Here is a 15,269-nt window from a genome sequence, read left to right as displayed (position 1 = left end):
CACATTTTGCCCCATAACTTTGGATCCAGCCATTAGGTTTTTTGAAACTTGGCCAAAATGTGGAGCCCATTGTTCTTAATATAAATCCAGTATGGGTGACCCTGGCAAAATTCTGGTTTGTGTCCCCGAGGATTTTCAGTGCTAAAAATGCTTCTTTTTGTGGCTCTTTTTTCATATTTCTCAACAAAAACTTGATATATCTGACTATATAGCGTTTTTTTCACGGTGGTCAACTGAAATATACATGTGTTAAGGCCTGAAACTGCACCGTTATCCATTTACACTAGGATTCGGCATCCCCAGGGGCTCAAAAGAGGTCAAAAATGCCCCAAAATGGCAAAAAATGACACTTTTTGCCCCATAGCATTTGAGCCATCCATTAGATTTTCCTTAAACTTGGCCAAAATGTTCAGGCCATTGTTCTTAATATAAATTCAGTAAGGGTGACCCTGACGAAATTCTGGTTTGCATCCTTCTGGGACTTTTAGGGCTAAAAAAAAATGCCTTTTTGGAGCTCTTTTTTCATATTACTCAAGAACTTGATATGTATGTCTATATAATAGTTTTCCATAGTGCTGAATTCAAATATACATGTCTTAAGGTGTGAAACTGCACCGTTTGTCCATTTTCACTGGGATTTGACAGTCCCAGGAGCTCAAAAGAGGGTCACGAATGTCCCAAAATTGCAAAAAAATGACACTTTTTACTTCATAACTTTTGCTCCATCCATTAGATTTTTCTGAAACTTGATGAAAATGTGAAGGCAACGTTGGCCCTTCACACTTCTCACATTTATCATTTCTTCACTATTTTTTGTGGCATCATTGCACATGCAGCACAAGAGGGGGACCATGCACGCGCGGCTTGTTTGGTCTGTTTGTCTGTTTGATGGTGATGCTGATGATGGTATTGTGCAAATTCAACTTTGATTCGAGGTGACAAACTATTGATCAGTTGGTCTTAAAGCAGTTTTTGTTCATTTCACAAAGGCAAATAACTTTCCACACAAATCAGTGAAACAAAGTATTGCCATAATCCTCATGCCAAACTTTCTGAAATCATTTCAAGAAAATATGAAAAGAAATCAGCTATCCTCACTTAAAGATATTTTGCTCTGATTGTAGAATCTGACTCCAGTTCTAATAGTTTCATAAAGATTAATAAAGTGATGAGATGTTTGTTGGAGATGGCCATTTTGTAGTAAGCATCATTTTGTATTGTTATTCATATCACCAGCTTTATTTGAGATGAATAAGAAAAAACACACTAAGTTTTACATTAAAATGACAAACATCTCTCCATTTTATATTAATTTCGTTGAACATTTTCGCCAACATAGAATAAGGTTCTCAGGTTATATCTCACAGGATTAGTGAATCTCTTGACAAAGGCTTCCTTTCTAGGGCAATTGCTCTTGACATATCAAAGGTCTTCAACAAGGTATGGCATAAGGGCCTACTTCATAAGATTTCCAGCTACGGTATAACTGGAAATGTTTTCTCAATCATTAAATCATTTCTCTCTGATAGGCTCATAGGAGTAGAGGTCTGCAGTATTAATGCTGGAGTCCCTCACGGGTCAATCTTGGGCCCAACTCTCTTCCTGATCTATATCAATGACCTCTCTAAACACATACTTAAATCATTCGTTGACAACTATGCTGATGACACGACCACCTACGGCAACACATCAAAGGCTGTAAATGACAAAGTTCTCTCTGATTCTCTCTCCTCTGATCTCGAGCGCGTGGTTCAGTGGGGGAAGTCATGGCTGGTTACCTTTAATGCATCTAAAACCAAACTCCTATCTTTACATCATCAATGCTCTGATCCCCATCTGGCATCAATTGAAATGGATGGCTCTCGTCTAGGAGAAGCCCCGTGTTTTGACAAGCTTCTGGGTTTGTTCTTTACTCCTGATCTGAAATGGAACACGTACATCAAGTCTGTTGCCAAGGTCGCTGGAAAGATGATGGGATCCTTCTACCGCTCCAGAAGATATCTCACTACTGATGCAATTCTCTATCTATATAAAAGCCAAGTACGTCCAAGGATGGAATGCTGCTGCCATATCTCGGCAGGAGCTGCTAAAAACAGCCTATCCTGCCTTGACAGAGTACAAAATAGACTTTGTGGCTTATGAGGGATGCCCTTTTCTCTACCCTGCAACCTCTCTCCCACAGAAGAGACGTTGCGAGCCTATCCTTGTTTTATCATTATTTCCATGGCAGGTGCTCGTCTGAACTCCAATCTCTGGTCCCCCCTCGCCAATCTTTCACGAAAAACACCCGTCTAGCTGAATCCACTGTGAAAAATTTCCCCCACTCTTTATCTGTGCCTAAATCAAAACGTGGATTCCATGAACAAAGCTTCTTTCTTAGAACTGCACGCCTGTGGAACTATGTTCCGTCTGCCTGCTTCCCACCTGACTACAACTTGGATGTGTTCAAGTCCAACGTTAACAAATTCCTAATGAACCGCCCCCTTAAGTAAACACTTCACAAATCTCCACACTAACGTACTGTACTTGCAATAACCCTTATCCCTGAGTGGCATCCGGGCCTTGATAAGTGGTGACCACTGTGTAAAAAAAAAAAAAAAAAAAAGTTCAGAAAGAGTTAGGAACACAAGAATATATATGACTGGTTGATTTGGTCAGCAGGTATGTACTAAGAAGAATTGAATCTAGAAGATTCATTTCATCTAACCAAGTTGTTGCTAGAGATGAGGCAAGGAATATAATGTCTGATCACGGAATCTCAACTTGAAGTGTTGATAAATGTATGGGAAACGGTTTGGGCAGAAATAGAAAAAGGCACGCAGAGCAAAGTATTCCAATCACAGATGTATTACTATGTGTCTGCCTGGGAATTTCTACATTATCTCATTGAACCATGCAGCAATTGCTATGCAAGTAATTACACAAAGAATGGAACATCAGTAAATTGTGCACAAGATCCAATTTTAATATTTTTGAACATAAATTGTGTTGATGGATATAATACAGTGAAAATGTACACTCCATTAATCTAGATGCAAGTTTTTGATTTTTGGTTTCCCGACAAAAGGAGGGTGAACCTGTGAATTCACCCTTGTCCGTTTGTGTGTCTACACGTTTCTCAATAACTACCCCATGGAATTTTTGGAAATTTTGCACAAACATTAAACATGATATGAGTAAAAAAGTAACAGAATGGATTTTCCGGGAAAACTCTGGTTGTTCCCCTGGGGGTGACTTTCATGTTAAAATGGCTAAAATTGACACTTTTGGGCTTATCAAAAAAAAAATTGATGACATGGATTTTTATAAAACTTTCTGAAAAGTTGTAACTGATTTCTCTATAATTTTGTTTGTCTATATTTTGCGATAACTCTTGGGTGTGCCCCAGGGGTTCTTTTAGGGCTAATAAAAACACTCCATTTTGGGGACTATTTTACTATATTTGTCCAAAATTGTCTGCGTATGTCTACTTAGCAGTTTTGCATGGTGCTGAACTTAAATTTAAATATGTTATGGCCTTGGGGACTTTTGGGGCTAAATGAGGGGGAATCAAATGATGGACTTAGTCATTTCTTTTTTTGCATGGTGAAGAACTTAAATTCGCATATCTAAGGACCTAAAACTGCACTGTTTGTTCATTTTCATCAGGATTTGATGTCCCCTGGGGACTTTTGGGGCTAAATGGGGGAGGGGGACAAATGCTGAATTTAGTCATCTTTTTATGCCTCGTTCACTGTGTACTCATGGGGGACCATGCATGCTTCACTTGTTGTTTGTAATTTGGTAGCAACATATTTATGTTTCTCAACCATATTCGCAATATAGTACATTAGGTAATAAACATTCAAGGTTACTTAAATCAAATCCATAGTAATGCAGAATCTGTTTAACTTAAAAATGTCTTGACTTATTGTAGTGTCATGCATTAGGATCAATTCAATCAGTGTTTCATAAATATTAAATTTGATATCACATGTCTGGATGAAAATTGCGAGCTGTTTGATTCCTCATCGATAGCTAAAAAAACATTTTTTTAAATTTCATGAAGCAACCTTTAATTGCCGCTTCAAATCATCAGACATTTCATCAATCTGTGCAGCAACAGTTTTCCTCATCATGAAAATTCTTTGAATACCTTTTTTGTGACACACGATTTTAGCCATTTTTTTTTTTTTAAATAATTCCCCCCACTGTACGTTTTCCTTCTTATTGTGATCGTTTCATTACTTGCCAGAACGGAAGTAACATTTTTTTCTCAATTACTGTAAAACAATTCTGTTGCTGTATCAAGTTGAGTCTTTAAAAAACCTATTTAACCTTTATATTTATCATAAGATAGATCGTTGGTTTTCTAATATCTTTTCAAGTTGTATTAGGTTGGTGCAAAAATAATTTCGTTTTTTGACTGTTGTGGGGATATACCCTTATAACCACTAAGATGGACGTGTCCATTAGGCATATAATCAGCAAGTCTAGACCACTCAATGAGAGCTATCCGGATGTCGTATACAAACGACTCCCCACGGATTTACTAACCTTTTCTGTACCACTAACCCTTGATTGATAAAAATGTTCTTCTTGTTCTCACCAAGTCGTCGTGTTCCTACTTTCACCTTTTCTGACTCCACTATATTGACGTTAAACTATATATATATAAAAACATTGACGTTCAACTATATATATATAAAAACGACATTATTTTTGCACCAACCAACTTTGGTTTTATTTGACCATGCTTTTGTTGCAAATGTAAATGTATTTTTCCATTCACAGTAAATGATATTTTCAATTGATTCCTGTTTTTTTTTTTTTCTGTTTTTGTTTTTTTGAAGGATTTCTTTCATTGATTTGGCTGGCAATGAACGAGCATCTGATGTAAAAGACTCAGATAGACAATCACGAAAAGAAGGAGCTGAAATCAATCAAAGTCTTCTTGCTGTAAGCATGTTTCATTTGTCAAAGCTTTTCTTTCTTTCAGTCGGTATTTTCAGTTTTACTTATTTTACCAAGCAATTTTGAAAACTACTGACAATTTTTTTGTTTTTAGCTATTTTGAGAATAAAAAATCTCAACATATTTGAATTCAAAAGATGAATCCTACTATTTTATGATTTTATTTCAAATGACAAATATTTTTATTTAATAATTTAAAACACCAAACTTGATCATTTATTATATCGATATATATTTATTAATATGTAAACTACATTTGTCACGTGTAAAACAAATCTATTGTCTTCTTTGAAATTACCTAACAGAAAAACATATTTTGATATACACCCTTGTTCTTTGAACATAAAACAATCATTTATTTTGGAAAAATTGTGTATTTTGACATTTTTTTTTTTTAATTTTTCTTAAATATTAGATTGCTTTAATTTAGTAATTTCTTTTTTTTGTCCAAATGACTAAAAAATATTAAATCTAACACAGTCCAGGATGTAAGGGAGATAATTCATTCTGAATATTTTTATCTCAATACAGAGTTATTCCCCTTGTTTTGACTTTGGTTCATCTTCTATTACTGATTCAGCAATGTCTTGACTGGGTTTATAACTATCTTAACTGGTTTTTAAGGGTTCAAAAATGGGTCAAAATTTAAAAAATCGTTATACATTTTGCACATTCATTTTAATTTATTTTTAATTTTTAATTGGTTTATATGCGTGCCATGTTGGTACAGTGGTAACGTCACCGGCTTTGAATGCTACAGTTTTGATTTCGATTCTAGCTGATGGCACCCAAATACTTTTTTTTTTTTACTTTTGAAATCACAATTCTATAATAATATATACAAAATCTGGACAAATTAAAATATCATATTTAAGTGTATTTTACGCTCGGGAAAAGACGAGCGCACACTCCCCCGCTAGTATATATATATATATATATATATATATATATATATATATATATATATATATATATAAAAATTGAAAATGTAAGTTTAATAAGCTAATTCAATGCATATATCTTTAAAAGAATAAACAAAGATTTATTTGTTTATAAATTAAACTTCCTAGTGTAATAATGCCCTCGTCAGGACAAAAACAGTTCATATTGTTTTTCTTTCTCTTTTTCTTCCCTCATGGAATGGTGTCACTAAGAAAAATAAGATCCATGCGGTCTTCTTCAACGGTGATGTTTTAAATGTCTAAGTCAGGAGATCTGCGTAGTCATGCATGAAGTGAATTATAAAGATATTTTTTTTCTCTGTGATGAAAGTGTTATTTAAATCAAAATTAAAAATGTAAGTTTAGGAAGCCAATTCAAAGGAAAAATTTTAAAACAAAAATTAAACAAACAATTATTTGTTTGTAAATCAACTTTTTAACATCATAGTACCCTGGTCGGTATAAGGCCAACATGAAAAATAATATGTCTTTTAATGGGGTTGTTACTAAACTTATAAAATAATAAAAATACATATATGCATGTACATTATGTATATATATATATGTGTGTGTGTGCATGTGTGTGTGTGTTAGAGAGAGAGAGAGAGAGAGAGAGAGAGAGAACCCCAAAACAAATGAACACCAGAAAAAAAATGTTCTTCTTACATTTAATTGGGTTTCCTTTTTGTTTCATATATTTTGTCTTTCCAACTTTTTATTTTATGATATATTGCATATTTTATCCTTATATATATATATATATATATATATATATATATATATATATATATATATATAATCTGAGATTATTGTTTTCCAGAGGTTAAGTAACTAATTACGTTCAAGGAAGTTAATACAAGAGTGCTCAATACAATAAAAAGTAGAGTAGGGTGTATTCTTTATTTGTTTTTTGCTAAATTATCCTCTTCCATTTTTGTGTCCAATTCTCTTCAGGAACCATGAAAAAAAGATGGAATATATTTGTTAATTTTATCCATTCAAACTTTTGCAAATTCTCATATATTTTATGCAAATTTGCTGTTTTTACCGCAGTTCCACTCCTGTATTTGCAGCTAAAAGAATGCATTCGTAGTTTAGATCAAGAAAGTAGCTTTACACCATTCCGTCAGAGCAAGTTGACTCACATCTTGAAAGATTCATTCACTGGTAAATCCAAAACTTGTATGATTGCCAATATCTCACCTAACCAGGATGCAACTGAATGTACCCTAAACACACTTCGATATGCAAACAGGTGAGTTGTATTATACAAATGTTATGTCACAAATTTTCTACACATTATGAATAACATTTAATTTAGTAATGTAATTAAATGTTATTATTGTAATTAGTTTGTAAATCTTATTTGAAAAGAAGTAATTACACTTCTAGGGCAGCATTCTTCACCATAAGAGATATCATCTAATGTACCATAACTATCTTCCTTCGGTGCCCTTCTGTTTGTTGCATATATTAATGCCATCGATGCCAACTTAAATAATGTCACAATACTGAAATATGCCAGCTGTGTCTGAGATAAAAAACAACAACAAATTCTGTACTTTATAACTTGTTCTTATGATCAGACTGTCACAATACAGCAGTGGATCGCAGACGGCAACTAAAGCAAGTGGTGGTCAAGTGTGCCACCATGAATTTTCGGAGGGAAACTCCAGCATTTACCTATTCTCTCCACAACACTAATAACAAGACATTTTCTTGTGGACATCCTTTGAGCATTATTATTAATAGCAATTGGCATTTGCATAGGACAAAACTTATCTCTAAAATTGGCAAAAAATCCTTTCGTATTATTTGGAATCTTCAGATTACTCTTCTCATCTTGAGTGTCATTTTCACATTTTGGTTGATGTAATCTCCAACCTTCTTCAGATGTATTTTGTTGAACCTGGTACCGTTTCTGTTGAACTCAGAAATTTGGACGGAATTTCGAACGGAACCCTTTACTTACTTTATGTGAGATCCATCAGCCATGACTGGATAGATGTCCTAAGTAATTCGCAATTGTATTTTTCGGTCGCCCACACTGAGAATTGGACCTTCAAAATTTGGGAGAATATCACTTTTATAATTGAATTTTTCCGACTACTCTAACCACTGCACCACAGGTCCTTGCAGACAGTTCTAGTACAAATTTTAAAAGTCTTAAGCCTATTTTATTTCTAGTTGTAAATATCACTATTTATTACTAATTATTATTACTATATATATATATATATATATATATATATATATATATATATATATAATATATATATATATATATATAATTATTATTATTATTAATGGTTTGAGCTGTAGGAGAGTATATATATATATATATATATATATATATATATATATATATATATATATATATATATATATATATATATATGTGTGTGTGTGTGTATTGTATTAACAAAAACCAAGACTTCAAAAAAAGAATTGATAGCAACCAAAAGTGTATTTCATTGTTAGTTACGATTGTTTCAAGACTAATTGGACAAATTCAAACATTATGGTGTTCGAAAATTTTCACATAACCAGCCTTTCTTTAGACTTATTGAATAAAAAACACTTTAACAATAGAACAATATGTAAAGACATTTCCCTTAAAGGAAATAAAGCATGCGGAAACATTTATCCTGGACGCATCTTTTTCAGGAGCTTATTTAAATATTTATATATCACCTAATTTTCGTATCACTATTTTAAAACATGTCATTAGAAATTACCACAAAAACCTGTACCCATTTAATATCTTTTAATAATACTATTCGTTGATATGAAAATTAGGGAAATGTCCTTCCATAATGTTCTATTGTTAAAGTGTTTTTTATTCAATATGTCTGAAGAAAGGCTGTTATTGTGAAAATTTTCAAACGCCATAATGTTTGAATTTGTCCAATTAGTCTTGAAATAATTGTAACTAACAATGAAATACACTTTTGGTTGCTATCAATTCTTTTTTTTTAAGTCTTGGTTTTTGTTAATACAGTATATGAATGCTCAATTATTAAATATGATAATTTTTTAGCTTACAATTTAAGTCATCTCTCTTTGGCTTAAGATTCATTGGTATATGAAAATTTACTGAATTATACAAACCCAGTAAAATTCGGAATATTACAATCATGTATATATATATATATATATATATATATATATATATATATATATATATATATATATACATAAAATAAAATAAAATAAAAATTACAATTAAATTTACCAAAATGATCCAAGATGGTAAAATTAAAATATATTATAAATATTAAAGAATTAATATTTATAAAATTATCTCTGTCAGATGTAAAAGCTCGACAAAAGCAAATAGGAAATAGAGCTTATAATACGAGCAAACAGTTAATAAAACATGTTAAAAAACACTTTGAAATGAGTTAAAAACATATTTAATCTGAAAAGAAAACACTAGATAAGTGGATAGTCCTTAATCCGCGGAGTTTCGAAGAAATACTTTCCTTCTCATCAGAGGGTAGGAATTAGCAAAATGCGGGATCGGATTTTGCATGCAAAAGTATTTGATGAAACAATAAGCAAATACTTTTGCATGCAAAATCCAATCCCGCATTTTGCTAATTCCTACCCTCTGATGAGAAGGAAAGTATTTCTTCGAAACTCCGCGGATTAAGGACTATCCACATATCTAGTGTTTCCTTTTCAGATTAAATATGTTTTTAACTCATTTCAAAGTGTTTTTTAACATGTTTTATTAACTGTTTGCTCGTATATATACATATATATATTATTATGATTATTATTATTTACTTATTACTGTATATATTATCTATTATTTATAATTAACGGTTCCCATATCATGTTAAATTCTATATTAGGTCTACTTAGTAATTGATTGTCTCCCAGCATATGTGCTGCTTCTTTGAGTCGTCCTACTCTCCACCGTTCTTCTCTGTCTATAATTTTTACTTCGTCCCATAATGGAAGATGATTTCCCATTCCCCTTCAGAAGTGATCAGCCATACCCAACTTTTCAATATCTCCATGTATTACAGCTTTTCGATGTTCCTCTAACCATACTTTTAGTGGACGACATGTCTCACCTTTGTATAGTTTTCCACATTTACATAGGAGTTCATTTTTTTTTTTTTTTTTACTTGTTAGTAACCACTTATCAAGGCCCGGATGCCACTCGGGGATAAGGGTTATTGCGTGTACAGTAATCAATATCGTAGTAATCGTTAGTAATGGATATTTGATAAAGTGCCTTACTTAAGAGGGCGGTTTATCAGGAATTTGTTCATGTTGGACTTGAAGACATCCAAGTTGTAGTCAGGTGGGAAACAGGCAAACGGAACAGAGTTCCACAGGCGTGCACTTCTAAGAAAGAAGCTTTATTCATGGAATCTATGTTTTGATTTTGGCACAGATAAAGAGTGGGGAAAATTATTGACAGTAGTTTCAGCTAGACAGGTGTTTATCGTGGAAGATTGGAGCTCAGACGAGCACTTGCCATGGAAATAATGATAAAACAAAGACAGGCTCACAACGTCTCTTCTACAGGAGAGAGGTTGCAGGGAAGAGAAAAGGGCATCCCTCACTAAGTTACGAAGTCTATTTTGTACTCTGTCAAGGCAGGATAGGCTGTTTTTAGCAGCTCCTGCCCAGATGTGGCAGCAGTACTCCATCCTTGGACATACTTGGCTTTTATATAAGTAGAGAATTGCATCAGTAGTGAGATATCTTCTGGAGCGGTAGAAGGATCCCACCATTTTTCCAGCAACCTTGGCAATGGATTTGATGTACGTGTTCCATTTCAGATCAGAAGTAAAGGTCAATCATAGAAGCTTGTCAAAACATGGAGCCTCCCCAAGACGAGAGCCATCCATTTCAATTGATGCCAGCTGGGGATCAGAGCGTTGATGATGTAAACATAGGAGCTTGGTTTTAGATGCATTTAAAGTAACCAGCCACCTCTTCCCCCACTGTACCATGCGCTCAAGATCAGAGGAGAGAGAATCAAAGAGAACTTTGTCATTTACGGCCTTTGAAGTATTGCCATAGATGATCGTGTCATCAGCATAGATGTCGACGAATGATTTATGTGTTTAGGGAGATCATTGATGTAGATCAGGAAGAGAGTTGGGCCCAGTATGGACCCTTGATGGACTCCAGCATTAATACTGTGGGCCTCTGATTTCTGCCCATCAACCACTACTCTTATGAGCCTATTAGAGAGAAATGATTTAATAATAAATACAGTTCTTAGTCATGATTTTTTTTTCACACAAACTATTTCTAGAGAGTTTCCAAAGAGTTGAATCACTCCTGAATACTGTCCTGGTGTTATATGGATTACATATTCTTTGAAGTCTTACCAACAAGCCTTTATATATGGTATACAAACTAGTGAGCTTTTAGGTAGTGTTCTTTGGTATCTGGTCCAGATTTCTTGAAGCTGATTTCATGACCTCTGGATAGTTGTTTTGGTGGAGGGTTTCTCTTAAGCTGTCTATTTCTTTTTGACATGCGTTGCTGTTACTACATATTGCTGTTACTACATATTGCTTTTGCTCGGTGTTGTAGACAACAGATTATTCCTTTCTTTACTTTATATGGATGGTGGGAGTTAAAGTTTAGTTACTGCCTAATGAAAGTTTGCTTTCAGTATACAGATGACATTAATCTGTATTCCGTCCAGATTCCCAAGTTTGACAAGATACACCCGAAGAAAGTCGGAGGTTACATCAACTAAAGCGTTGTAAAAATGACTCTCAAGATACGAATAGTAGTTCGCTGAATCCAAATAATACGAATAACCAATCCTCATCTCAAAAATGCATAAACTTAAAAAATCCTTTGTTAGCAACTTTCCGGCCATTTATTTCAAGCTGTATGCATTTATAGTGCGGACACATTTCGAATTCGTATCAGCAACCTACAACCTTAATTTTGCTCAGAACATTGATCATCTGGAAACGTTTCAGTGCATCTACATGAATGCCTTTTATCTCATCCACTTGGCAAACCCTGAATGTGTTTGCTTCCATGGGCTTGAGTTCTTTGATGCTCTGATATCTCACAAGTATTAACCATTTCACCAACAGCTCTAATATCGAATACGCTTTAGAAGAGAAGACGATCAAAACAAAAAAAGAGTAATTCACACATATTGTTATACACATGAGTTGGATAGTATTCAATTATATTTAATTAAAAGTAATAAAAATAATCTATACATCTATAAAAGTGAGAATGTGTGTGAGTGTGTGTGCGGATACTTCTCAACCCATATACTCAACAAATTTTTATCTACAGACTTGAAATTTAGTATATAGAATATTCAGACATGTGGAAAACTTTTTAAGCAGTTTTCATCCGGAAAAAAGGGTTTCTAAGGGATTAAAATTAAATAATTGGAACATGGAGGGCATCTACAGCTTCCTTATGTTAAGAATAAGTAGGTTTGAAAACACTTTTTAAAGATCATGGCAAGCTGGTTATCGTACTTGACTCATTGTGTTTAGGTTTTGATTTTGGTCTCAGTTCAAGTATTTTTTTTTTCTATTTACAAGAAGTGAACTATTTAGAAAAAATATTATACTCACATCCTGCACATGTCTCAGTTCCTCTTCGCTTTTTTAACTTCATTTTTAAAAGGAATTTAACATTACATTTAATACCTACAGTATTTCTGTTTATAATGAATAAGAAATTAAAATATAATATTTATGCGTAATTTACAACCGGGCAATGCTGCTAGTAAGTTAATAAAATGATAAAAATAAAACCTGTATTTTTTTTAAATAATCGTGGAATTTCCATGGACCTTTCTATTGTATACTAAAATATTACTTATAATAACAATTTTTTGTTTATTTATTTTATCAGGGTCAAGGAAATCCATCCAGATACAGGAAGTCCTCGTGTAATGCGAAGGAAACCCACCGATAATATATCAGCCAATAAAAACACGTCTGGAGCAGGCGTTTCTCCGTCTTTCTTTCATCACTCAAACCTTCTTTGTACATCGACCCCAATACGTCGGCAATGTTCAGATTATAACGTGTCACCTGATACTGGTGCAAATACAGTTTTGGACCCGAATGAAAGTCCGATACAAGGTCATCGGATGCCACGAAAAGTCAGTAACAGATTCAATATTTTACCTGATAAAATCACGGTCTCTAAATGTATTCCTGTATCAGAAAATCTTCCTGTTACTCGACAAAATGATGACGGTTTGTCATTGGAAGCAGAATTTGACAATTATCAATCAGAGTCTTGCCTCGACATAAAGATGGACAATATTCACTTTCCTCGTGACACACATGGGGAACCACTTACGTCAGACTTTAATTATGATTTGAATGATCTTAACAAGATTAAAAAAGAAGATGCTGAATTAGCTAGGGAGGCTCGATTAATTCAGTGCGAAGGGGGAGATCGTATTAGCCCTTCAAGAATTTCTTCCGTAGACATAAAGATGCCCTATGGCAACTCGTTACCTTCTGATGAACATTTGGCTGGGCAAAGGAGCCATGCAACTGAAACACGAGTGCGTAATCATTCCGATCCAGGTATTATGCCAAGTGCATTGGCAGATGCAAGAGATGATTGCAAAATCAAACGACGATTGTCATCTGATGTCATGTCGAGTCATTATGATCGGTCAGAGGAACATTCTAATAACAGTATTGATTCTGATCATCCAATTGGCAGTCCGAAGGACATGTTTAGATTACCATCTAGTCCAGCCTCTCTACAGAACCACCAAGCAGTTGATACTGAACTGAAGACAGTCTTCCCTCTGCCTCCATCTCCACCATGTATAAAATCCACGCCCAACAAGAGAGAACAGATGATGCACATGAGAGATATTTGGGATAAACGCTTCACGGTGGTTACTGAACCCCATGTCAATGTTTCCCATGTTGAATTATCAAGTCCGAACTCTGTTCTAGCCAAACGCCTATCACCCACACTATCTAATAAAGGTCACCAGCCTATCATCCCAGAGGAGAAAAAACACTTTAGAAAAATCTCAAGAGATTATAATAGAAAAGATGAAACATCCGCTGGGGTAAATAACCGTGTCAATTCTACACCTTCTTCAACGGTACTGTCTGATTTTAATAGTGCTGAACCAACGGCAGGTGCAAATAGCCAAAGCCAAGATCAACCTATGGGAGGTATCTATGCAAATAAATTGACGGTAGCTGAAGAACTGCTCTCAAGTTTGAAAGATTCAGCCCAGGCAATTTCAAGAAACCAGGATAATTTGTCTGTAAGAGAAGCTAGTTCTAGTGGAATTGATTCTAAACAACCCTGTCATGAGATAGAGCATGGTTCTTCTCCAAACAGGAGGCATCAGCATTATTCCGACTCGATACATTTGCAAAATATTACAAATAGTAGAAGAGAAGAAAAAGAAAATAAAGAAACTAATATTCCTCAGGTTGGAGCCTGTCCTCGCTCGCCTGAATCTCTTCCGGATTTATGTGCTAATGATATTGCAGTCATGAAAGAAAATCTTTTACAGTTCCTTCACAAGATGTCATCTATCTCAACAAAGGTGCACACCAATACCAACAGTAACTCGTCTAGTCAGGAAAGTTCCCTGGAAGGAGCCATCTACCCACCCACTGACAATTTTGAAGTTGATCCCTTCTTTTATAGCCCCAAATATTCTAATGCAGATAGGACTACTAATCCAGAAGGAATTTCAAATCACAGCCCATCAACAGCTTCTCCAAAGGAAACCACTTTCCAAGAGAATAATGCATCTGAACCCATCAATCTGATTCCAGTAAATGCTTGGTCTCCAAGCAGTCCGAAAATTGGCTTCTTTCCTATTGACCCCCAACCTGTACATAATGTGCCCTCCCCAACTTTGTCAAAATCTCCAGTCCCTAGACATGTTGTTTATCCAGTACCGTTCTTGTCGAGCGAAATGTCTGTGTCAGAAAATCACCAAGAAATCTTGAACAGCAAAGAAGTTTGGTAAGTTCACTTCCTTTTATTGCCCATAGATGAAACGTGATGTTTTCACCTGTTTGTTTGTTTGTTTGTTTGTGAGTCAGATTAATAAAAACACTTAGATATTCACAAAATCTGGTGGAAGAGTGGACTTTTGTTCAGAAGAGATTCCATTAAATGTGTAGATGAAGAAAGAGGGTTATGAATTGAAGATGGAGAGAGTTGTTGCATAGCTATCCATTCTCTAAGCATTGGTTGGTTGGAAAAAAAGGGATTATTGTTGTTTGGTTATGAGGACAAACTTCTTAATTTATAATTTAAATCAATTTTATTCATACAGTTTCATTAACAGAACAGATATTCGTTTGAAAGAGTTGCATAGACAAAAATACCAAAATATGTTGAATCGATAGA

General features: G+C 34.3%; 1 protein-coding gene across 4 annotated transcripts in view; it reads left to right on the top strand.

The window, feature by feature from the left end:
• LOC145285817 (uncharacterized) overlaps window positions 1–15,269 on the top strand; it is a 90,431-nt gene that overhangs the window by 64,374 nt on the left and 10,788 nt on the right. For all 4 annotated transcript variants that reach the window (XM_080134235.1, XM_080134236.1, XM_080134237.1 and 1 more), the window contains exons 7-9: window positions 4,833–4,938; window positions 6,968–7,149; window positions 12,768–14,879. In XM_080134235.1, the coding sequence (XP_079990361.1) occupies window positions 4,833–4,938; window positions 6,968–7,149; window positions 12,768–14,879 (2,400 nt within the window). The remainder of the gene's footprint in view (window positions 1–4,832; window positions 4,939–6,967; window positions 7,150–12,767; window positions 14,880–15,269) is intronic.

This window comes from Euprymna scolopes, chromosome 10 (genome assembly GCF_053919585.1).
Source record: "Euprymna scolopes isolate OS-2025 chromosome 10, ASM5391958v1, whole genome shotgun sequence".
In the NCBI taxonomy this organism is placed as follows: domain Eukaryota; kingdom Metazoa; phylum Mollusca; class Cephalopoda; order Sepiida; family Sepiolidae; genus Euprymna; species Euprymna scolopes.
This window is presented reverse-complemented; position numbering and strand designations above follow the sequence as displayed.